This window comes from Suricata suricatta, chromosome 1, assembly GCF_006229205.1.
Source record: "Suricata suricatta isolate VVHF042 chromosome 1, meerkat_22Aug2017_6uvM2_HiC, whole genome shotgun sequence".
In the NCBI taxonomy this organism is placed as follows: Eukaryota; Metazoa; Chordata; class Mammalia; order Carnivora; family Herpestidae; genus Suricata; species Suricata suricatta.
In genome coordinates, this window is record NC_043700.1 from 41,260,281 (window position 1) to 41,284,929 (window position 24,649).

At 53.2% G+C, this 24,649-nt stretch overlaps 1 protein-coding gene across 9 annotated transcripts in view; it reads left to right on the forward strand.

Annotated features, from left to right (window-relative positions):
- DMTN (dematin actin binding protein) overlaps nt 1-24,649 on the forward strand; it is a 27,259-nt gene extending 2,610 nt beyond the window's left edge. The window contains exons 1-16 of one of the 9 annotated variants that reach the window (XM_029937137.1): nt 3,375-3,488; nt 13,936-14,146; nt 14,410-14,484; nt 14,833-14,988; nt 15,892-15,936; nt 16,266-16,365; nt 16,718-16,774; nt 17,005-17,157; nt 17,656-17,780; nt 18,384-18,489; nt 22,184-22,248; nt 22,417-22,465; nt 22,649-22,656; nt 22,836-22,901; nt 23,178-23,258; nt 23,423-24,649. In XM_029937137.1, coding sequence (XP_029792997.1) covers nt 14,129-14,146; nt 14,410-14,484; nt 14,833-14,988; nt 15,892-15,936; nt 16,266-16,365; nt 16,718-16,774; nt 17,005-17,157; nt 17,656-17,780; nt 18,384-18,489; nt 22,184-22,248; nt 22,417-22,465; nt 22,649-22,656; nt 22,836-22,901; nt 23,178-23,258; nt 23,423-23,536 — 1,218 coding nt within the window. In that variant the 5' untranslated portion in view covers nt 3,375-3,488; nt 13,936-14,128 and the 3' untranslated portion in view covers nt 23,537-24,649. Of the gene's footprint in view, nt 1-3,373; nt 3,489-5,266; nt 5,655-13,935; nt 14,147-14,409; nt 14,485-14,832; nt 14,989-15,891; nt 15,937-16,265; nt 16,366-16,717; nt 16,775-17,004; nt 17,158-17,655; nt 17,781-18,383; nt 18,490-22,183; nt 22,249-22,416; nt 22,466-22,648; nt 22,657-22,835; nt 22,902-23,177; nt 23,259-23,422 lie in introns of those variants that run through there. The other 8 variants (XM_029937145.1, XM_029937155.1, XM_029937173.1 and 5 more) reach the window with 8 other exon arrangements.

Genomic DNA, 24,649 nt, shown 5'->3' on the forward strand with positions numbered 1-24,649 from the left:
TCTCTCTCTCTCTCTCTCTCTCTCTCTCTCTCTCTCTCTCTCTCTCTCTCTCTCTCTCCTGACACCCCTACCTCCTCCAGGACATCACACAGTTTGTTCCCTGACCCTACCCCACCCTAAGCCACAGCTCTGCCCGTGATACCTGATCACTAGCAGACTCTTTAGCGTAGTTTTCAAGACTCCTGTACAGTCCTGCTCAGCCTCCCTTCCCAGCCCTGTCCCTACAAGTCCCCTTCAGGGAGTTTCAGGAGCTCTGGTTTATAGCCAACCAGCACCCCGTGCCCATCTCTGTTCCTGAGTTCCCACTGCCCAGCACACTTGTCTCCAGAATGTTTGCATGCCCAGACCGCTGCTATCTCCTGTGCTCCGTAGACCTTCCTCCTCTCTGGGGCTACTGGCAGTCACTGGTGCCGCAAGTGTCTCTGGCTGCCGACTTGCCTTTCCCATATGGCATATATCACAGCTTTCTGGAACTGTACTTATTTGTGCTTGTGTAGTGGTTGTGCTACAAGGCAAGTGCCTCAGATGTAGAAGCGGTAGGTCTTTGCCTCCCTCATAGTACCCAGTGCAGTACGGTACACAGAATAATAGGCATTTATTGAGGGAATTAAACTGACTGAAGGTCCAGAAAGAAGTCATTGGCCTGGCACCCAGCAGTCCCTCAAGATGGAGGCAGAATGAGAACAAGAATCCTGCCTCCACCCTCTATCCTTAGGTGGACTTGGCGGGGGGAGGGGTCCTAACCAGTTATCCAAATACTTATTTGTCCCCTACGATGTATAAGCACTGTGCTAGTCCTTCAGCTGATAAAAAAAATGGACAAGATATTATGTTGTCCCCTGTCAGGATCTCAAGACACTTAAAATGTAAGTGGGGGGATAAACCCACTTTGGAAACTTTGGGACTTTTGGAAATCTCTGTTATACCTAACATAGCAAAGTGGCATTTCGTACCTCCCAAAAGAGGGGAAAAGGAGACAGAAACTCTTGGAAACAAGGACATTAATGAGTACAGAACTCCGGAGATGTGCTCACATGTAACCCCTTATTCAGGGGGTAAGATTATTCCCATATCATGTGTGCACAAGCTCAGACTCAGAGAATTAACTCATCTACGGTCGCAGCTAGTAGCAGTACAGTCTAGGTTATAGCCCATCTTCAGCACCTGAGTGGGATGTTCTCTGCTTGTGGCCAGGCAAGGCGGGGTCCCCAGGGTGGGAGAGTACATGGGGCTGGGACACAGGGAAAGGCTGGGGTTTGTATGACCTTTAAGAATGAGCAGGATTTCAGTTAGAGAAGACATGTAAGGGAAAATATTGAGGGAAAACGTCATGAGAAAAAAGGTTTTGAGGGGCACCTGGGGTGGCTCAGTCGGTTAAGTGGTTAAGTGTTGGACTCTTGATTTCAGCTCATCATGATCTCACGGTTCAGTTCCTGAGTTCAGCCCTGAGTCAGGGTCTGCCCTGGTGGCCCACAGTCTGCTTGGGATTCCCTCTTTCTCTCCATCTCTCTCTGTCCCTCCTCTCTCAAAATAAAAAACATTAAAAAGAAAAGAAAAAAGGTTTTGAGATAAGAAAATGTGAGGTGTGTTCAGGGGAAGGTGAGCCATCCCTGGGTTTGGATAAAATTGCAAGTTTGCTTGGAGAAGTGGCAGGAAATGATTGGGTTACATTATGGAGAGTTTTGTGGTTGCAGGGGCTTTGAGATGGAGAGTGACCATCCAATTGTGGGGTTCGGGTTTGGGGGAGAGACTGGTCTGTTGCCAGCATGTTGTGGACTAAGGCTCTGGGGTCCCTGAGACAGAGGGTCCTGTGCATAGTTGGGGGGGGGGGCTTGGCTTCTAAACTCTTTTGAGAAAGGGTCCCTTCCAGGCCCTCATCTTTCCCTTTATTCCTTTGGCCCAGTTCTTTGTCACCTTTCCCTTCTCCTTAGGTGCCTAGGTGCCCTCATCAGCCTCCCTAGGAGTTAATGTTTAGATGGCCCAGGCACAGGGGGAGAGTCCCTGGTGCTCCCAGTCCCAGAAGGTTGGTGCATGGGGCGTGGCAAGGGGCAATGGAGTGTGACGGAGAGAGTACAGAGAAGCCTATTGCACAGGCCTTGGGGAGGGGGCTGGTGGCAGGGCTGAAGTCCGGTCAGGACATCTGGCACCAGTGATATTGATGCAGAAAGGAGCCAAGAACTAGTGTCTGGGGCCAGGGACGGCCTGCCGAGACGGGCAAGAGCCCCAGCCCCTGTTATGGATACAAGGGACCATCCTCAAGGCCTCAAGGCTCTCCTGAACTTAAAGGTATGTTAGTCCCCTTAGTAGCTGGATATGGCCAAGGAGTGTCCAGGAAACCTATCCTGGGGCCTGGACAGTAGGCAGTGGTATTCAGTGTTGCTTGGTTCTAGGGGAAAGATTTTGCTTGAAGGAGAGAGAGGCAAGCATCAAGGGAGGATGGTGCACTGGCCTCGAGGAGTCTGGGGCCTTCCCAGGAGGATGGGGCTGGTGACAGAGAAAGTCTCACTGTAGGGCAGGACAGGAAGTAGAGGTGGAGCAGAGGCAGGCAACAGAAGGGTCCCCTGGCCTGGCTGTGCCCTCCCTATGAACACACACATACACCAGGATCCCTCTCAGTAAGGAATGACCTTGACAGCTACACACACACACACACACCCACACCCACACCCACACCCACACACACACACACACACACACACCCCCCCTCAGTAAGGAATGACCTTGACAGCTACCATGCCTCAGGTCGACAGAGGGAGCCCTAACTCTGCAGTCCCCTTGGTTCCAGGGCTGGCTGGTGGCAGAGTATTCCTGTCCAATGTGGCTCTCCCACCCTGTGGAAGGACATTCCTATAGAGTCGGGGGCAGTGAGAATGGGCCTTGCAGGATTGGAAGACTCTGATTTTCCTCTTGGTCAAGGGGAATGAGAGGCTTCAGGACTAGAAGGAGATGCTCAGAGATAGGCGAGGTCAGATGGGGGGCAGACTTCTGGGCCCAAAGCCCTGTGTCCACCCCAGCCTTCCTGCTGCAAGCCACCCTCTGACCCTTTAACATAGCTCATCCCTCCCTGTTCCTATCACTCTTCCCCAGTTGCACACCGAGCTTTCTGGAATGGGGGACACTGCCCAGTGCTGCCTCCCTCTGCAAGGCCAGACTGCTATCTGGCCCTGAATTAGGGCTGTCTTGAAGCCATCCCCGGACCCAGCCGCAGAGCCTTATGGAAATGGGAAGGGGAGACTCAGTGGGAGCCCTAACCCCTCCAGCTACCCCACCCCCACCTCAGCACCAAAGCAGACCTCAGGCTGCCTCCCTCCATCACTGAAAAGGCAGTAGGAACCACAGCCGCCTCCTCCCCCCTCCCTGCTGCTGCCGCGGCTGAGCCGGCAGGTTGTCTTGGCAACGGGAGGCGGAGAGGAGATGCGCCGAGGGATGGAGGTGTATGTCACCGAGGAAGCTGCCGTGCTCCTGCCCCACGCCCCAGGCCCCTGAAGGTACCGGAGAGCCCTCCCCTCCCCCTCCCCCTACCCTTTCCCTTGGCTTCCCCCACTCTATCCAAGGAGGGCCTTGTTTCACAGAGGAAAGTGCTCCCTTCTTCCCCAGGCCCAGAGACTCCTACCCATTCCTCATGAGCTACCTCATTCCAGGCCCCTGTCCACAGCTGTCCTTCCAGGCACCAGCTCGTTACAGCCCTACCTCTGGTCACCCTTGCGCCAGAAGACAAATCTCCTGGGGGGAGGGGGCGGCGGCTGTCTGGTGGGGGGCAAGTGGGAGCAGGGCAGGAACTGTGGTAATGGGAAAAATCAGGGGTCCTAACGAGCCGAGAGGAAAGCACCTGGTGCTCCGTCTCCTAGAGGCTTGGCAGCAGGGGCAGGCACTAAGGGTGGGCTTGAAGGGAGGAAAGCAAAGAGGCTGGCTGAGGCTGTGGTTACCCAGAAAGGCCTGATTACCCCTCCTCCTTCGAGGCTGGGGCTGGGCCCCTCCTGCCACATCAAAGGTACACCCCCTCCTGCATCATGTCCCGACCTTTTTTTCATGGTTAGATGTTTCTTCTCCCATCCCCAGGCTTTGTCATTCCTTTTCACAGGGCCCTATCCCCAGCCACTCCCCAGCAGCTAAGCCTGGATTCTTTCTACCCTTCCTCAGCCACTCAGCTGCCTGCCTTCTTCATTTTTCCGTTCTTTCTGGAGCCCATCCTTCGGAATTCATTCTTCTGTCTTCCACTAACCCAGACACCCCTCCCTTCCTGTCCCTATCTGTCCCCTCCTGCCCTCCTTTCCTTGAGAAACAGGTCCGGAGCACACTCTCACCTGTCCCCATCAGGACCTTCCCCTGTGATTTTCCATTCAGACACCCCAGAGCCCCCTCCCCAGATTCTAGATTTCCCCAAGGACAGCTCATACCATCAGCTGACCAGCTGTGGGCAGTGGTTACCAGGGCAACAGCGAGGGCTGCCTAGGTAGGCAAGTCTGCTGTGAGATGGAGAGGCTGCTGGGGCCATGGCCAGGGTCAGCCAGCTGGGCTCCCTCCCTTGCCCTTCCAAGGGTCAAAGATGAACCAGGCTCTGTCTGCTCTTTGCCCAGAGAGAACCAACAGGCCAATGACTGCGTCCAGGAGTGGTGAAGGTTTTCCCAGACAGGGAGGGCATGTCCTGTTGTTCTGTGCTGGGATCTGGGCATCATCTCCCTGGCAGGAAATTCCCTTTTAATGAAGCTGCCCCAGGGAGAGATGGGGTCCTTCTCACAGTTGCCAGGGGATCCTGGTTACCTAAGGGCCAGCCCAGTCTCTTGTGCTGAGGACCTGATCTCTCAGATCTTCCCATTCGTTCCTCACCAGGAGAGGGTTAAGCCTTCCTTGGGCTACCAATTCTGGCATCTTTGCCCTCTCCCTACCCCTGAGAATCTATGCCCTTTAGCACCCCGGGAGGCAGGACCCAAGAGGCCTCTATTGCTGCTCTTAGGCAAGGAGTAAGAGATACAGGTGCTGGGAGAAAACAGGTGTTGTCACCTCTCAGTTATCAGTAGAGCCCCCTCTGCCCCCACCCCAGCTCAAACTCTGTTTATGAGGAGGCTTGAGGGGCTGTGTGTGTGTGTGTGTGTGTGTGTGTGTGTGTGTGTGTAAGTGTGTGAGCATGGAATGTTGCAGAGTTGGGGGTGTGGGAAAGGGAAAAAGGCCAATAGCTCGCCGAGTCTGCTTCCGATTCTGCTTCGTCATGATGCTGGGTTAATGCTCCTCTTGTTTGAAACAGATTGAGCTGCAGCTTTGAGCTAGGTGGAAGAGCAGACACAGACAAACACACACACCCTCAGGCCGGCCACACGCTATCAGTTGGAGGTGGGGAGGGTGCAGTGGGGGAGCCAGCGGCCCGCCCCGCCAGACCGCGCTCTCGGGCTCCAAGCGCAAGCTTGTGGAGAAGCAGGGTGGGGACGAGGGGGTGGGGGCCTAGAGGGTAGGTCCCCTCCTGTGCCAGCTACCCCCACCCTCCCACCTACCCCAAGCCAGCTTTTTTCCTGCTATTTGTGCTTTGGGTTCCTGGAAGAGGCGCCTATTACCGTGTCTCTTGAGAAAAAGCGACAGCGCTGGGATCTGGGCCTGGGCCTGTGCCTGCCCAGCCCAGTCTTGGAGCCTCACAGCATCTGGGCGACACTGTCTGGGAAGAGGTAGGTGGCAAGGTCTCCTACCTCTCTTCCCCTCTCTGGGCACTTTGGGCCACAACCCCAGCCTGGGAGTGAGGCTCTGGGTGGGGGTAGGGATCCCCTCAGGAGGGGTCAGCTATGGCCCCTGTTCAGGGGGAGAAACCTTTGGACTAGCTGGGTTTAATCTCATCAAGCCTGATTTGAGGAAGAGGGCTGAGGTGTTTCATGCTGTCACCCTAGTGCCCCCTTCACCTTGCTATAATTGGGGAGGGGCACTGGGGTGGGCAGGGGAGCTGTTCTTTCTTTGCTGAATAACAGGGGGAGTGGAAGGGGTTGCCAGCCTCAATCCCAATGAGCTGCAGGTTTTGAGGGGGGAGCACTACACATAGACACCTGAATGCTGTTGGTGAGGGGTGGTATACTCCTTGGGAGGAGGGGCCTGGGAAGCCCCTTTCTAGCTCCTGGCTGGCCAGGCTGGGGTGAGAACCAAAAGCAGCATGATGTTGGGTGGTAGGGCGTGGCCACAGGCCTGACTCTTGCTCACTCTTGGTGGGCCACTGCTGAAGTGCTTGAAGGGGCCAGGGGCTGAGCAGACCTTCGGGCCTGTGAGGACCCAGAGGCGCCCCCTTGCCAGCCTAGCAGGCCAAGCCCCTCTGCCGGGGCAGATGCACCTAGTGTTTCCCTCCCAGGGGACAGTGTTGCCAGGGTTTGAGAGTCAGGGGAGCAGGGGCAGGTGTAGGAGAAGGAAGGCAGTCATGCTTTGGGAGTGGGGAGCAAGGAAGCTGCCGGGGAATGGGTAAAGGGGGGGCATACATGTGCACAGCTCAGGGAGGGGTGTCAGCACGAGATGCGGGTGGTTGTGAGCATGGAGAATGGGTGCCAAGAGAGGATCCGTGGGTGGGTGTGAGTGGGTGTCAATAGCACTGTGTGTCACTGTGTGGGGGGCCTTGCTGGGAGAGTGGGGGTGTGATCTTGCAAGCAGGGCGCATGGGTTCTGCAACTGTGTTTCAGTGTGGGTTCTTGCCTGTGTGGGCCAAGTGCTGTGTCCATGTGTGAGTCTTGCCTCATGCTGCTTGCCTCTCCTTATGTTCAACACCTAAGTCAGGCTGTTCACCTGGGGGTGCAGGTCTGTAGGAATTTTTCCTTGGAGCCTGCGCGTGCGTGTGTGTGTGTGTGTGTAAACATCAGAGTAGGGATACCCTCAGAATTCAGAAAGCTGAATTTGGGACTCAAGATCTGTGCATTTCCCCCAACCCTATCAATCCACTTTGTACCAGGGGCACCACAACGTACCAACAGGACCAGCTATAAGTAGAGGCCAGAGCAGGAGCACGCTGAGGACCAAATAAGCCTGTGGAGTTGAGGGGACACAGAAAGAGGGGCCTCTTCAGAGAAAGGAGACATCAACACAAGAGAGATCTAGGAGAAACTGAATGAAAAGATGCATATTTTGGGAAGTGGGAGGAGAGGAAGGGGCTGCCTGGACCCAGTCCTGCTGTCATTAGGAGCAAAGATGGGCCAGGGCCTTGAGCAGGTGGGTTCTCAGGCTGGGACCCAGATTCTGGGCCCACTTGCCTGGCTCTATGCTTCAGCAGAGTGTGAGAGGGTGATATATAGTGTTAGTATTAGAGGAACGTCAACCCTAGTCCTAGCTGATTGAGCAGGACTTTAAAAATGAGGATGGGGAGAAAGAGAAGAGAGAAGGGAAAAGAGGGCAGGTGCAGGCCTGATGGGTGCTCCATGAGCCGTGGCCCGGAGCTGGGAACCCTCTCCTGCTCTTCTTGCACATCCTTTCTGAGTAAGCATGGGTGCCCACCACACACACACACACACACACACACACACACACACACACACACACCCCCCACACCCCCCCCCTCAGGCCTCCCTGGCTGCTGCTGGTCTGCTCCTGCCCACTCTTCCCTCTCCACCCCAGGATGGGATGCTGTTTTGGGCACTGGTGACCTAGCTGGATCCTTCCTTTATTTCTGGCACTGAATTGTTGCCACAGTAACTGTGGGGGTGGGGCCGGGAGCAGGACAGTGTGAAAGGGAAACAACTGAGAGAGGAAAGATAAAGAAAGAGAAGAAAAAGGGAATGGAAAGCAGAAAGAGTGGAGAAAGAGCAGGGAGGGGGCAAGGCAGGCAGTCACACTGTAAGTGAAACTGGAGAAAAGGGAGAGGGGCAAAGTTCCTGCCCGTGCTGGCCGCTGCCCACTTGGACAGCTCATTTGCCTCATTTCATAACTCGCTTACTCTCTGTACCGCCCGAGTCCAGCCTGGCTTGACCCTGCCCAGGGGCACAAAGCCCCAGTCCCACAGTCTCCCTGCTCCTTGTCTACAGGCCAGACCAGCAGGCAGGAATCTGGGTGGCTCCACCGTGTAAGGTTAGCACCATAAAAAGTTAGTTCCAAGGCCCAAGTTCACATTGAAATAGGAACTTCAGAGACCCACTGAGAAGAGTGTCCATTGGCTGTAACCTGAGATGGGCCTGTGTAGGAATTCCAGCTTGACTTCTATTTGGGTGGCTTTTGGCAGGTCAGCCTCCCAGCCACGGTTTCCTCATCTCTGAGTGGGGAAGGCTTGTGTGAAGAGTAGAGAGGATGTAGTGAAAGTCCATGGCACAGTGACTTGTACAGAGCCAGCAGTGGTTGGCTTAGGATAGAAGCAGAGACTGGACTGGAGGTCCCCAGCTGTGGTTCTGCCCTCTGAGCCTTCATTTCTGTAAGTCCAGGGAGCCATGGCCAGGTTAGTCCTATTTGGAGGAGGAGCTGGCCGGGACGGGTGCATAGGTCTTATCACCTCTAGCCCAAAGCCAAGAGGTTCTAGTTGCCATGGAGATGCACCAGTGGGCAGTGTGAGGTGGGGCTGGGCTGGTGGCTCAGATAAGGCAATGCTGTCCCCGCTGGGGGAGGGTGGGGTGGCGATGGAGGGATGAGGAGCCCTGGTGTCTATGGGGGGCGGGGAGCAGCTGGGAAGTCCGCTCCAGCACCTGGGCTTGCCTGCTTCCACCGCCTTTCTTTCCCTTTCCTTCCATTCTGCCCTCCCTTCCTGCTGCAGCCTGCCCTTTTGGTCTCGTTCATAGGAGGTTACTGGGACCAAGGGAGTGCATGTGCGTGTGTGGACACAAGAGGTGTGTAAGGAGGGAGAGAGGGTCAGGACTGGAGGAGGGAAGAGTGGGTGTTGACTCAGGAGGAAATTAGCTTTGGGGGAGAGGGCCACTTGTGGGTGGAGTAAGCAATGCCTGCATGATGTGGTTTGAGAGAAGCCAAGAACCCCCTCCTTTCCTCCCTCTCGCCCTCCTCCCTCAGTCTCCCTCCTGAGAGAGAGAGAGAGAGAGAGAGAGAGAGAAAGAGAGACACTCCACCCCAATGCATTTTTCCATAACATTTCACTAGTAAGAATTTCACTTCTTAAGGCTAGCCATAAATTAATATGCAGTGCCCTGGAAGGGTAAGAGATCAGTTTGTCAGTGTGTTTTCTAACACACGGCACTGCCAAGCAAGCCTGGAAGGAATGTGGCTCAGGCTAAGGGAGAGGAGACTCTGAGGCTAAGGGGGTAAGACCCAGCACAGGGGACTGCCAAGGGGTTGTGGACAGCTCTGGAAGGGTCCCAGGAACAGAGCAGACACATCATTATTTTGAATCCTGTTTCTGAGTGGCTATGCCTAAAGGTCAGTGTTTGTACACATGTGAGTGTGGGTTTGGGGTGACTGTGCACTGCAGTGATGTGGCTTGTCAGGGACCCTTCCTCTCCCTCCTGGCCTGGGCAGTTACCACTCTGTTATATACAGTCATTGCCCTGTCCTGGACCTCCCCACCATACTCACACTGGTGTGAACACACACATTGGTGCTCAAGGGGAGGGTGCCAGGGTCACCGCCAGGCTCAGCCTGAGGCTCAGAACACATGGAAATTTTCGGTTCTTCCTGGCAGCTCAGCCATCCACACTCTCCACCAAACCTCTTATCCTGCCTTCAGCTTCTGCCCACCAACCTGTCAGATCTGCATATAGCCTTATCTGTCACTTTTCCTGGGAAAATAACAGTCTCCCATGGCGACCAGCCCAAGCTATGGGCTTGGTGTTGTGGACACCCAACTTTCCCTTTCCTCTCCTTCCAGGGAAGCCCTGGAATTTTCTTTCCAAAGCCAGCCCTCCACTTGGGCCTGAAGCACATGCCTTGTCCCTGCTGGGATCCCTCTTCACTGCCTACAAGTGTGTTCAGGTCTCCCCTTTCTATAAACACCTTCAGCCTATCTGGCCTCCTCCAAAGCCACTCTCCAACCCCCTCCCACCCTCCGTCTCACCTCCCTTGCCTGTGTCCTAACCAGGCCAGGCCTGATACAGGAGCCTCACTTCTCCTCTAGAAATACTCTCAGAGGCCACCAAACCAGAGAGCCTTCACTCTCTGACACTTCTCGCCTTCTCTGGGCCAAGGATTCTTGGCTCCATGACCTTCTTTTCTCAGCTCCACCCTCCCACCCTTTTTCTCCATATTTATTGCACTCTTACTGTGCACTAGGTACACTCCCTGACCCCAAAGAGCTGGCCGTTCTGTTTCCCTTCTCGCTTTCACGCCATCTGTGACTATTCTGGTCCCCTCAGTGTTTCCCAGAAAGCTGGTTTTAAACTTTTTTCTCCTTTGGCAACCTCATGTGCGAAGTACCGCCTCTAGTCAGATGGCTCCCAAATCTCTATTTCCAGCCTGCCCCTCCCTCAACCTCCTGTTCCTCCAGGATATTCCCATGGGCTCATCCACTGCACCTACCTTGACCTCAAAAAGTGAACTCACTGCTTCCCCTCTGCCTCTGAGGCCAGCCACCTCCCACTCCCCTCCAGGAGGCTCTCCAGATCAAGTCGGTTTTGCACATTGTGCCTCTAGGATCTCTCCCCTTTGCCTCCTTTCCATGGTAGGCTGCACACCCGAGTTGAGGCCCTCACACACCCCTGCCTAACTGCTGCCATAGCTTCCCAGTTGGTCTCTGTCCACACTGCCCCTTCCTGTCCAGCTCATCTCCTGGGGCTGCAGCCACATTCAGAGCACTGCTTGGGCCTGTCACTTCTTTGTTTGAAAAAGTTTCTAAGCATTCTATGGCTCCTCCTGCCCACAAAATACAATCTGAATCCCCTAGTCTGGGTTGGAGACCTCCATAGTCTGACCTCTGACCTCTTCCTCCAAGCATATTTCAACCTTATGAGCTTTACAATTTAGCCATATTTGCTGTGCCCTAGCCAGACCCAGCGCTGCCCCCCATGTCCATCCTTTTACTCATGCTGCTTTATCTTCCAAGAATCCATTTCTTCAGTTTTTACATGAACTCAAACTAGGCATTCAAGGCCTACCTCAAATACCTCCTCTAAGGGATCTTTTTTATTATTCCTTTCTCGCCACCCCAGCAGGAGTGATCCCTCCTCCTGTGACCTCTCATGGCTCTTTATATTATCTTATCTAGCACATGTAATACTCTGCTTTGCGTGTGAGTTATCTATATACATGCCTCATTTCTGGAGGGGCAGCTTAGCTCCCCTGACTCATCTTTCTGTTCTCCATAAGGCTTATCACTGAGTATGGTCTGTAGTTGTTGCAGAATTAGGTACTTAGGAAGTATTTGATGAATGGATAAAGCAATATATGACTGGGTAGGTGGGTGGATGGGTGGATTGATGGATAGATGAGTGGATAGGTGATGAATGAGTAGATGGATGGATGGATGGATGAATGAGTGTTTGGCTCTAAGGCTAAGCCAAGTATATAGATAGTTTGACAATGGCTGCTAGCACAGTAAAGATCAGAAAGGAGTGAAAGAGAACTAACAGCTCTTGAATATGTTTGGAGTTTATTCTGATCCTCAGAAACCTAGTTAAAAGCATTACAAAGTGAGAGCTAAGAAGGCAAGAGAATGCTATAGCTCTGGAATGGAGTCTTTCCATGGAAACCAAATACCTAGTGTGATTCTGATAGCCAGAGTCCTGTCTTGGAGAAGTCTTGACTCTAGAAGTTCAAAAAGACTTGAGAAATGTGGCAGATTTCAGTCTATCCCCACAATGCATCTGACACAGTACTAGGTAGGCACTTTGAATCATGTCAATGCTGCAGACACGGTCATTTTCAACTCTCGACTCTGGACAACTTTTTAAGCTCCTGGAGTCTCAGTTTTCTTTTCTCATCTGTAAAATGGGTCTACCTTTGTTATTGGGGGGAATGAAACAAAATCATTCTTTTACAGTGCTTATCAGAGGCTCCTGGCTGGCTCAGTTGGTGGAGCATGCACCTCAACTCTTATTTTACTTAAAAGTAAAATCTTTAAAAAAAAAAAAGTGCTTATCAAAGTGTCTAACATGAGCATTCAGAAAATATCTATTGTTATTGTTTTTCCCTCCAGAAGTTAGCAATTATTCTGGTTGGTGAAAAAACATTTTCCAGCATTAGGCAACATATAATCAAGGGCAAAGTTATGGGGTCTCTTTTTTCAGTCCCACTGGAATTCTGAGAAGTGTTATGAGAAGGCCTAGAAAAGTAGGAGAGTCCTACCCGAAGAGGAGGCCTTAGGACAGTCCCCGAAGGACAAGTGGGTTCTGGAAAACAAGGAGGGGACAGAGAATAGTGGAAAGGTCTTTTGCAAAAGCAGGGACATGGGAGCGAGGGCTGCTTTTGCAGCAAGCAGGTGGATTTGTGGCAGAAAGAGGGTGAGCAGAAGAATGGCCTGATGGCCAAAGTAACAGGTGACAAGATTGGGAGCACCAGTGACCTGTGGGAAAATAAAATAATAATAGCTAATACTCTATACAGAACTTATGTTTTAAGCATTTCACATTTTATAACTTATCTACTACTCATACCACCCCATGACATAGATACTATGACTGTCTTCCATTTTACAGATGAGAAATGTAAGGCACACAAAGAGTAAGTCACTTGCCCAAGGTCACACAGCTGCTTGAGTAGCAGAGTCTGTACTCACCCCCAGGTATTCTGGTCTAGAGTTCATACCCTTTTTTTTTTTTAATTAAAAAAAATTTTTAATTATTTATTTTTGAGAGAGAGACAACATGAGCAGGGGAGGGTCAGAGAGAAAGAGAGACACAGGATCTGAAGACAAGCTCCAGGCTCTGAGTTAGTTGTTAGCACAGAGCCCAACATGGGGCTCGAACCCACGAACCGTGAGACCTGAGCTGAAGTCAGACGCTTAACCAACTGAGCCACCCAGGTGCCCGTAGGGTTCATGCTCTTACCTGTATGTTATGCTGCCTCTTCCCTGTACCTTCTGTAGCCATCAGCTCTCTTCACTCTAAGGTCCAGGCCACAATGGCTGGAAAGTCAGCCAGGCATTCACTGAGTGGTTATTATGTGTCCAGTACAGGCAGTGTGTGGGAGGGGGGGGGACAGGGGAAGGGGCTGGGAGAATTGCTAAGGGAATCAGGGATGAAGGGGAAGATAGGGACTGTGGCCCCAGGGAACTCAATCTCCTGTGACAGACAAGACCCAACTCCCCAGGAACAAAAATCCAGCAGTGTGGGCTGGGATGCCTTCCTGCTGAAGCTCTGGCCGCTGCCTTGTAGCAAAGTAGCAATTCAGAGGACAGCCTCAGCACAGGCATTCTTTTTTTTTTTTTTTTTGTAGCACAGGCATTCTTGAGAAGGCTGTGCAGAGCTGGGATGTGGCCTCGACCCTAAAGAGGGCTCTACCAAATGCCTGCAAGGAATACTGCCTGCTGTACACGGACAGGGACACAGAATGTGGGCTCCCTCCACACTCCCCTCCATTTTTCCATGAGGCATCCCCCAGCCTATGACTAGCCCACTTCATGCCCAGTCAGTTTCACTGCATCTCCTCCCAATCTGTCCACCTAATAGGTTCAGTAGGTCCCTCTGTGTTAAACCTGCCTGGGATTTGAGACACGGGGCACAATGGACAATGGATTGAGTGAGGACAGAGATAGGAGCCAGCACAGAGCCAGGGAGAGAGGCCATGGCCCAGGCAAAGAGGAGAGAGAACCAGGGCTTAAAACCCGACTGGAGCCCCAGGGCAGGGCAGGTGTGACAAAGCAGGAATGTAGAGGCTGCACCGGAATGGGTGACCCCTGCAGTCATTTCCTTTCCGGCTGGAGAACAATGGCTCAAAAACAAGTGCAGCCCCTCCGCTTTTCCCGCAGGGCCGTCCACCGCGTGCTTGCTTGCTTACTCGGGGCTGAGCAAATGGAAAGCCTGAACCCTGAAGGGCGCTGGCTCCCTTCCGCCCTGCTGTCCCGAGCTCTGGGAGACCCGGGGCCCCACCGCCCTCCCTGGCACGTTCTTCTCCTTCCAGGCCCGGCACTCGGTCACCAGCCGGGAGAGTCACTGAGGGATGAGGACGCCACAGCCCGGTAGAACGCACTTTCTGCTCTCGTGGCCCAGAGCGCTCAGCGCCCAGGAGCCGGGCAGAGCCTGACGCCCTGTCGTCTCTCCTCCCCTCGCACACGGGGCTCTACGGGTGACCCGACTGGCCAGCTCCTTGCTGCATGGAACGGCTGCAGAAGGTACGTGGGGGCTGCCCCCACGTCCTGGCAGTGGGCGGCCTGGGCACCGGGTGGGGCCAGGCCTCCCTGCCGTGGGTCAGGTCAGGAGTCGACGGTGCCACCTGGTGGTTGCCCGCAGAGCCGCACTTCGGGACCACAGAGGCCTAGGGAAGCCCTCCCCTGCCCCAGCCCCACCCTCCCTCCCTCCGCGGGAGGAGAGCCCAGTCCACACCGGCCCTGGCACGCACGTTCATTCCCACCCGCCCGCCTTTCACTCTCCCCAGCAACCACTTACCTCCCCTGGGAGCGTCAGCTCCTCCCGAGGCTCCAGTGTTCCTGGCTCTCCCTCCAGCATTGTGGTGAGTACTAAGGCCACCAGCACCCTCAGGCTGGGACAGGGATGGGGTGGGGACACGCTGGGCGGCTTCACCCAGAGCCTCCCTGACGGTGGTCCTGCCAGGGCTGATGGGCAGAGAGAACCCAGAAATCCAGAGAAGGTTCCCTACACCCCTCTTTTCCTGGTCTGGTCCTGCCTCATTGTACCCAAAGTGCTAGGCGAACTGTCATTTTGTAAGTGACTGACTCTCTAACCTCTTAAAATTAAGGTAATAGAATTACTAACTTGTTAGAGCCCATTTTCTTCCTAAGGCCAGTGTTCTAGGTGAGGCTTTTGGCACATCTGTTCCTTTCATACCATTTCCCTTCAGGCCAAGATGGACAATCAGGTGCTGGGCTACAAGGACTTGGCTGCCATCCCCAAGGACAAGGCCATCCTGGACATCGAGCGTCCTGACCTCATGATCTATGAGCCCCACTTTACCTATTCTCTCCTGGAACATGTGGAGCTTCCCAGAAGCCGGGAGGTGAGGGGTGGGAGGCTCCTCTTGGACAGGACTTGGGGGAAGGGCTCCCCCAGCCACACTGGGTAGGAGGTGGAATCCCTCTCATGCTTCCTTTACTGGTGGCCAGACTCCAAAACAAGAAAAGGAACTGTGGGCCGAAATCAACCAATGGTCAACCCAGTGTTTGTGGAGAGCAGGCAGAGACAGGCTGGAGGTGGAGGATAAGCTCCGTGTAGAGAGCAGGGGGGGCCATGTTGGAATGGAAGCCTCACAGAGCAGGGGTGGGGGGGGTCATGGAGGAAAAGGTTGGGAGTGGACAGAAAGAGCAAATTTGCCAAAAGTCCTCAGGAGCACTGGACGAGGAGGCTGGAATTCCTACCCGAGTGGCCTATGTGAAAATATGGTTTTAGTTTCCCCTCCTGTAAAATTGAGGCAGTACATTTGGCCTTCTACCTTGCCAGCTATTTAAGTGTAAGAGATAACTCGTGGCAGCTACTTTGTAAACTGTATTCCAGAAAGGGGTAGTGTCATGGCTGAGCTGGGAGCTGGGGGCCACCCTGCCGGGAGCCCAGGCTCCATCCTGGCTGCTTGTGGATCTTATCCCTTCCCCTGGGTGCTAGGCTCTGAGGACAGGGTCAGAGCCATCTTCAGTTGGCCCTCAGAGCACAAGCACACTGCTCCAAGATCCATGGCTTCTTCCTACTTCCAGAGAAAGAGAGGGCTCTGCCCAGGAGAGCACTAGGATAAAGAAGGATGGAGGGCCAGTTCTGGGAACTGGCAAGGACTGAGAGAGAAGAGGTGGCTCAGAAATTGGCTGGGCAAGGGTGAAGAGCTGGGCGGGGGATGAAGTGGCCCTTCCCGGGCTCTAGGGGTGAGGCTTTACCCTACCCTTGTGGCTCTGACCAGCCTCCTCTCCATCCGCAGCGCTCACTGTCACCCAAATCCACATCCCCCCCACCATCCCCAGAGGTGAGTCTGCCCCACACCTGACACTTGCCCGGCTCCCCTTCCCCACACATATGCAGAGCCCGTGGGATGGCCTCATCCTGTCGCTGACCAGCTCTGTGTCCATCTGTCTGTCTGACCCAGGACCTCACTTAACCCTTTCTCCCTGGGTCAGACATCATCAGCAGGTCGAGTCCTTGGATACCCTTCCTCTGCCCTGGGGTTGGGGGATTGTGGGCTGCTAGGGTGGGAGGACAGAGATGGTGGAGTCAGGTGAAGCAGTGTCTCTGTGGGTTGGAGAGGGCAGGGTGGTGGACCTGGGGGCTTCAGTGAACCACACTTCTGCTCTACAGGTGTGGGCAGAGAGCCGGTCCCCTGGAACCATCTCCCAGGCTTCCGCCCCAAGAACCACTGGGACCCCACGGACCAGCCTACCCCATTTCCACCATCCTGGTAGGTTTTACTGTCAGAGTGGCTGCTCCCTTTCCCTGGGACCTCTTTTTTCCTGCAGGAACCCAAGCTTCTTACTATCTGTCCCCCACTCTCTGGTGTATATGCTCACTACAGAATTGGCTCGACCCCCTGATGGCAAGACCACAGGCATGTCATGCCATCCTTCCCACCCAACCAGAAAAGTCCCAGTCCCCTGAGGGACAGCTCCGGGAACTCCGGTTCTGTCTTGGCTTTTGGCAGAAGCCCGCGAATTTCCTTCTTTCTTCCATTCCATTCATGCCTGCTCATTGGGCCAGTCTCACCCACCATCAGCATATCCCCCTTCTCATCTGCCCTTGCTCCTTGTCCACAGAGACAACCCGCCCAGATTTTAACATCTACAAGAAGCCACCTATCTACAAGCAGAGAGGTGAGGGCTCCCATCACTGACCTGGGCCGCTTTGCACCACTGGCTGGGGGGCCGTGGGAGAACAGCTGTTCATAACAGCACGTAACCTCTGCTCTGTGTTCTTTTCTGTGTGTTGTGTTTACACCTGCGGTCTCACAGGTGTGAAAGGGGACAGGAGAGGGAATTAGTGGCTGGGGGAGGCTGAGGTGGCCTGGTGGGGGATGTGGGCTGACCCTGACCTTCATCTGCAGAGTCCATGGGAGGGAGCCCTCAAAGCAAGCACCTCATTGAGGACTTCATCATCGAGTCCTCCAAGTTCCCTGCAGCCCAGCCGCCTGATCCCAACCAGCCAGCCAAGATTGAAACCGACTATTGGCCGTGCCCCCCATCGCTAGCCGTCGTGGGTAGGTCACTGTGTTGGAGAGGGGACAGGGAGGCCTGGGACACTGCCTCACAGCCGCTGTTGAAGCTCCATGAGCCCATCCTCTCCCCACTCCCACCCCACGTCCTTCATGACCCTTCCAGCTCATTGCTCTTCCCTGCATTTCAAGGGTTCTTGGTGTACATGGCCCTGCTTGTTAGTCTTTCACTCACTTTCCATTCATTTGACCACTCAGCAAACATTTACCAGATGTCTGCTCCCAGGCTCTGTGACAGGAGCTCTGGGGAAGAGAAAGAGGAGCGAGACAAGGTCTTAGTCCCCTGTGAATTTAAGTTATGTGAGTGTGTGTTGCCTACTGAGCTTTACCACAAGGCTAGAAAATGTTACCTTTATTCTATGTTTTACAAAATAATTTGAAGCGTTCTCTATAAGGTGCAGCCCAGTTGCCTCACACAAAGCCAGCACCTGACAAATGCTTGTTGAGTGAATGGTTGAGCCTGCTTTTGCCTGTGTTCCCCAGAGACAGAATGGAGGAAGCGGAAGGCATCGAGGAGGGGTGCAGAGGAAGAGGAAGAGGAGGAAGATGACGACTCCGGGGAAGAGATGAAGGCTCTCAGGGAACGTCAGAGAGAGGAACTCAGTAAGGTAGCATCTCACTACCCCCCAGACACCCTGCCCAAATCTTCTTGGGGACAGAAGTTCTGATTCTCTAGCTGTTCTGTACTAAGTGGTGTCATGCCTATAGGAACATGAGGAACTCCCCTTCTCCCCAGGACTTCAGGTTGCTGCTACTGAATGGACACCAGGACCTCGTGCAGCTTTTGGGGAACACTAGTTAATTTAAGGCCAAAAAACAAAGAAAAGGGTGCCCCCTCACAGTGCCAGGCTTCAGTAGGCTAAGTTCACAGAAAGAGGAGCAAGGAGAGAGCCAGCCACTCGTCTTCAGAGCAGGTGAAAGGGTGTTGGGGAGTCCTGGAAGGGCCACTGATGGTGGCATGGACTTGTGCTCTGGGATCATGGCCTGGGATGCTGAGGCTGCTAGGATACAGTTACACCGAGCTGCGCTGACTCCAGACCCAGTGTGGCAGTGCATCAGAGTGGAGAGATAGGCCCCACAGGCTCCAGGGCACCACCCAGCCACTCGGAAACCAGTCCCCAGTCCTGCCTGCAGATACCCAGCTCCGAACCTTTTGGAGATGAGAAATGAGCATAGAAGTCTTGGACCCATCTTTCTTTCTCCTTCCCCAGGTTACTTCCAACTTGGGAAAGATGATCTTGAAAGAAGAGATGGAAAAGTCATTGCCTATCCGGAGGAAAACTCGCTCTCTGCCTGACCGGACACCCTTTCATACCTGTGAGTGCCATGGAGGCGGCTCTGAATCCCCTGGGTGACCTTGAGGCCAGAATCGAAGAGTCTGGGTTTGTCTATCGTATGCCCAGCTCTGTGCTCCTGCGGCATAAGGGACAGAAGATCCTGTCACTAGTTCAAGGCATTCAATGTTCTCCGTAGGGCAAAAATACCAGTCATAAAATAAGACTAAAGCAGAATTAGCAAATTTTGTTTAACTTACCAAACACTTATTGTGTGTCTAACATATGCTAGACACTGCGGATTATAAAGAGTCAAAAATATAGTCCAGTCCTTCAGTAACTTCCAGTCCACGAGGAAGTTGACATGGGAATTGGGGTAAGTGCAGTTTGGGGAGGTGTTGTGGTGACATGAGAGGTGCACAGTGAGTGGTTCAAGAGGATCATGACCAGGCCAAGAGCTGGAGGGCTGGGGAGGACGGTAACTAGGTCTTGAAGAGAAAGATGGCGGGGAGGGGAGAGGGCATTGCGGACACTGGGGACTCTGGGAGCAAAGGCAAGGAATAGGAAACATCCTGGCCAACTTACAGGGCCTGTAGGAGCCTGTAGTTACAGAGCCCAGAGTGTGCCTTGGGGTGGCCTGGGCTTTGGGTACTATGCCTCTCTAATTGCTGGAATCTAGCCTGGACTTCCCTAGAGCAGGGCGGCTGCAGCAGAGGGAGGGAGAGCAGAAAGCCCAAGCTGCAACTATGAGGCCTCTAAAAGCCTGGCCTCAGGAGCCACCCAGCATCACTCCTCTGCGTTCTATTGGTCAGAGCAGCTCCTCAGGCAGCCTAGACTCCAGGGAGGGAAGAGCATTCCACTGCCTGATGAAGGCAGTGGTATAGAGGCTCACAGGCTGGAAGATAACATGCAGGCCATCTTTGGAGATACTCTACCACACTTCCCAATAGTCTGAGTAAGAGCTAAAATTGTACGTAGGTCCGGAGAAAAGGTGGTGTGTTTGAGAATACATAGGAGATGGAATCAGCTGGACTAAGTGGTTGATTGTGTATGGGAAGGGAGAGCCAAATGAGGGTCTTGGCTTGGGTACTACATAGGGACATACCGGGAACTGGGGTGTTGAGGGAGGAGGGGGTTGGATGAAGGATGAAGGGACTGGTTTGGGACATGTTGGGCTTGAAGTACATGTAGGTAAGAGCCCGTCTTTCTGGGTTGGAAGCTTGAAGGGCGAGTTGAGTCTTCAGCTTGTATATAGTGATAAGACCATGAGAGAAAATGAGACATACAGAGAAGAGAGGGTAGGGGGAAGGAGGTGTTGAGGCTGTGCCCTGGAGAGCTCCCCTAGCGATGTCCAGCTGGAGGTCCCAGGAGGAGGCCCAGCCTCAGGATGTGGGAGGCAAGCCTTGAAAGACCCCTTTCTCTGAGGGCTGGGGACTTGGGTCTGGGGGCAGGCAACATGAGCAGTTGAGGTTGTCTGCTGAGCAGAAAGAAGGTGAGGCTGGGTGAGGTTAGAAAGGTTAGGACTAGCCGCTACAGGCAAGGGAAACCAGTGCAAGTCTTTACGTCTGTAGTGATAATCATCCACACAGTGTAGCCTTTATCTCCATGGCAAGAGGAACGGGCTGATCCAGGGTTAGAGTTTCATAAGGCAGGTGCTGAGGGATGAGGGGCCAGGTGAGCTGCTGAGTGGTGGTGAAAGTGGTTATGTATCCAACCATGGCTGGAAGGTCCCAGGGGAAGCGGTTTGTTGGGGCGGGCGGTTAAGACACCAGAGGTGGCCATGAAACTGATGGACAGATGTACTGAGGATGAGGCTGCGAGGAAGCCACCAACAAGGAAGATGCTTTGGCTGCAAAGTGGGATTCCCAGGCTTCAGATGTGCAGCAGATGTGGACAAGACCTACGGGGGGCCATTGGAAGGGCTTCCTGATGGGGAGCTGAGGTGAAGGCCACTGGGGGGTGAGATGCAAGTAGCTGTAAGGGTCATATGTGCTTGGACATCCACAGGGTCACTGAAAGTCCTCAGGATGATATTTCAGTATGAGTGGAAAGAGACAGTAGAGCCTTTTTAGAGGATGTAGAATAGTGAAGGCCTGAAGAAAAGAGGCAGATACACAGATGCCCCAAAGGCTGGATTCAATCTTCATGTTCCACCAGAATTTGCTATTCAGTCAAATTTAGCTCTTTAACTTCCCTTTTAGCCTTGCAGAGTTGAATAGCCAAATATCTACCACACCATCATTTTTGGCATCCCAGAACTTGTATGTGACCAGTGATGACATGACTGCTCAGGTTACTGTCATAGCTAATCAACCTTAACAGTTTCAGAATTATGAACAGGCATGTCATTCTGACTTGATGGTAACATTGAAATGGTCACTTTCAAACATAAATGAGCATTTTAAAAGTAATTTAAAGTGAAAATCTTATATTTTTTTGTAGGTTGAAATTCTATCATTCATTTGAAATATAAGTGTATACTTATTATCACAGAAATGAAATGCTTCAATAGTGAATGATCATTCTTGAAACAATTTCCTACACAAAAGTTAAGAAGTATTTTGAAGATTTTGTTAATGTTTGTTTATTTTTGAGAGAGAGACACAGAGTGTGAGCAGGGGAGGGGCAGAGAGAGAGGGAGACACAAAATGTAGAGCAGGCTCTAGCCTTTGAGCTGTCAGCGCAGAGCCTGACACGGGGCTCAAACTCACAAACTGCGAGATCATGACCTTAGCTGAAATTGGACAGTTAACTGACTGAGCCACCCAGGCGCCACTTAAAAGACTGTTTTAAGAAGACAATTCCTTATAATTTTGAATCTGTCAAGGTTAAACCTTCAAACAAATTGTTTATCAGGATGCCTGGCTGGCTCAGTCAGAGGAGCATGTGACTCTTGATATTGGGGTCATTAGTTCAAGCCCCACATTGGGTGTAAATATTACTTAAATAAATACATACACCTTTAAAAAATGTTTCTCAAAATGATTGCCGTAGAATGCCAATGATTTCTATCATTTGGACATGAAAGAGTTTTGAGATCTGGGCAAACTAAGAATCTTAGGTAGAAAGTTCTCTAGAAAACCTGTTACTAAAAACCAATAATATGTGGTGCTAGAAAGCTGAGTGATTCTATGAAATGTGTAAGTTCAAAGTGACATCTGATCTTGCAAATGTGAAGTCTCTTATCTAGATATTTTTAAGTGCTCTCTGCACCCAGCATGGGGCTTGAACTCATGATTCTGAGGTCAAGAGTTGCATTCTCTATCCAGAGGTGTCCAGGTGCATCGCAAACGTGGAGTAGACTGATTGCTGGCCCAGTCTAGCAGCTGATGGTGCTGAGAAAATTATCGTTTCTGTATTGTATCGTTCTGTATTGTAACGTCTAACATCTGAAATTTGATTACCAGCATTTGATTCCATCATTTTGACAAAATTTCAGATAAATTTTTGTAGTTCAGAGTTTCATTTTATGATGGCGAGCCTCATCATCTGACTGTCACTGGCTGACTATCAGTTTCACCCAGATGTGTGTTTGTTTAGAGGGATAGCCCAGAGCTGCCAGCACAGTGTCTCTTGCTAAAGGTAATGGGCAGGAGCCAAAAGCCAGCAGGGCCCCCCCGCCACCCAGGTCTGCCCTTCACCACCCTGCCTCTGTCAGGGGGAGGCCAGGGAGGCAGCCCTTTTAGGAATGATTATCAGACTAAAGGGACTGACCGGGGCCTCTTGCTCTCTTCCAGCCCTGCATGCAGGAACATCAAAGTCATCTTCTCTCCCCTCCTACGGCAGGACTACTCTGAGCCGGGTAAGGTCCTCGACCAGAGATCACAGACTGCAAGGGAAGAGTGTGCCTTTGGGCACCTCTGAGGGACTGAGCTACTTGGGCATCCTGGGGGCACAGGAGACCCTTACCATCAGGGGGAACCGTGTGGAATTCTCCAGCTTCCTTCTGATCCCTTCATGTCCTTTCTAGCTACAGTCCACAGACTTCAGCCCCTCTGGGAGTGAGACTGGAAGCCCAGGTGAGAGGCAGGGCTGCCCAGTACCAGGCGAGCAAGGGAAAGGGGCCTCAGAAAGCCCCAGGGCAGCCCCGAGTCTATGATGTGGGCAGGGCCATGGCTGAAAGTTGGGGAGGCTGAGCTGGCAGGTTTGGAGGCCTGCTGACCTTTGAGCTGCCTCCGGACAATGACTCTTCTCTCCCACAGGCCTGCAGGTGAGTGCCTTCTGGAGGGGAACACATGGAGCAGCAGAAGCCATGGACGAATGACAGGCAGTGTTGGGGGAGGGGGTGTGGGGCCACAGAGTTTCGTGGTAAGGACTCAAGAAGCCCAGGGTAAGGCTGGGGAGGTCTCCCTGCCCCACTCTGGCTCACTGCGGCTTTGGTCTCCCCAGAACGGAGAGGGCCAGAGGGGGAGGATGGACCGGGGGAACTCCCTGCCCTGTGTGCTGGAGCAGAAGGTGAGGGGCAGGGGGAGAGCCAGGGGTGGTGGGCAGGGGACAGAACCATCTACAGTGGGGGTGGGCCAGCCAGCCTGGGGGGGAGAACCCAGGGAAGTGAATGCACTAAAGGGTCGATCATGGGAGGCACAGCAGGGAAGTTGGGGGACATGGTTGGCAAAAATGGCATGAGCCCCAATGGCCCCTGCAGGCTGATAAGGGGCCCAGGGAATTGAGGGGGTTACACTGACAGGAAACTCTACCAGCCTAACACTGCCCCTCACCCTCCCTGCCCAGATCTATCCCTACGAAATGCTGGTGGTGACCAATAAGGGGAGAACCAAACTGCCTCCAGGTGTGGATCGGATGAGGCTTGAGGTATGCAGCGGAAATGAGTGGGGCAGGCCTAGGGGCTACAGATGGGGTGGGTTGCCCTGACTAGGGGGGAGAACCTGGGGCCTCTTTGAGTGCTCCCTTAGTCACTTGGCCAAACCCACCCTGTGCCCCTGTCCCTAAGCTTCCTTTGTGTGTACCCTCTACAGAGGCATCTGTCTGCGGAGGACTTCTCAAGAGTATTTTCCATGTCTCCTGAAGAGTTTAGCAAGCTGGCCCTGTGGAAGAGGAATGAACTCAAGAAAAAGGCCTCTCTCTTCTGACCTCCTCCTACTCCATGAGTGACCCTCTCCCCTGATGCTTCAGAGCTCTGGAGCTGGGGTCACTAGACCCCAAAGTATCACCCCTTGTGGGAGCAGGGAGGTTGGGGGGAGGTAGGGTTGACTCCATTCCCCAGGTGAGGAGGAACCAAGACCTCTGTAGTTCTGGGGTTGTGGGACATGAACTTGCTTCCCCATAATGAGATAGTGGGGCCTCCTTTCCTCATCCCTGGTCCTCATTGCACAGGGCAAACCCAGTCTGGACTCCAGCACACACAGAGTTAATATTTGCACCCTCTCCCCACACCACCCCCACATGAAGGTCCCTACAAGAGAGTAAGGAGAAATGAGGCAGTGCTTAGTGGTCAGGCCTGTTGGCTGTCTTGACCAATGGATGGGTAGAACCCTCGGGTCTGCTAGGAGGAAGGTGAAGGTGGAGAGCAGCCAGGCAGGCAGGGAGAGCCCCAGGACCCTGTGTGCACCCAAGCACCCCTCCTCACCTCACCTTGGACAGCTTCCCATGCATCTGGGCCTCTGGCTTCTCTGACTCTTAGGAGCAGGTTTGAGCTCAGCCTCCAGCAAGGAGGCCACCCTGCCCTACAGCTCACCTTGTCCTCTCCTTGTGACCCCTAAGCTTCAGAGCCTCTTGCTCCAGCCCTGTGGCTTCCCCAGAAGCCTTGGCTTAAGAGTGGAGATGTTGCAGAACCTCAGCCCGCCATCAGCCTGCAGGCAAAGTCAGCTAGACTTCCAGCACCTGGGTCCCGGGCAGCACCTAGGCCTTCAGGTTCCTTGGATGGGATCGAGAGGCCAGGATGAGCATCCTGCCTACCAGGTCCTGTCCATTCCCATGCATCCCCACCATGCTGTCTAAAGAATGTAATTTATTGGGGCACCCCCCAGCTGCTTTCTCTCCTAACTCTCTGCCCTACCTTAATCACACTCCCAGCTTTTCTTCTCTACAGAAACATGTGTGTATATAATTATATATATATTTTTTGCCTGGGTCTGGGTTTTGTTCCTGCCCAGACTCTGGCATCCCTTTCCACTGTGTGTGTGTGATAATGCTGTGGGAGGGGGACTCTGCTTGGAATTAAAAGGTTGCATTGGGCCCCCAAA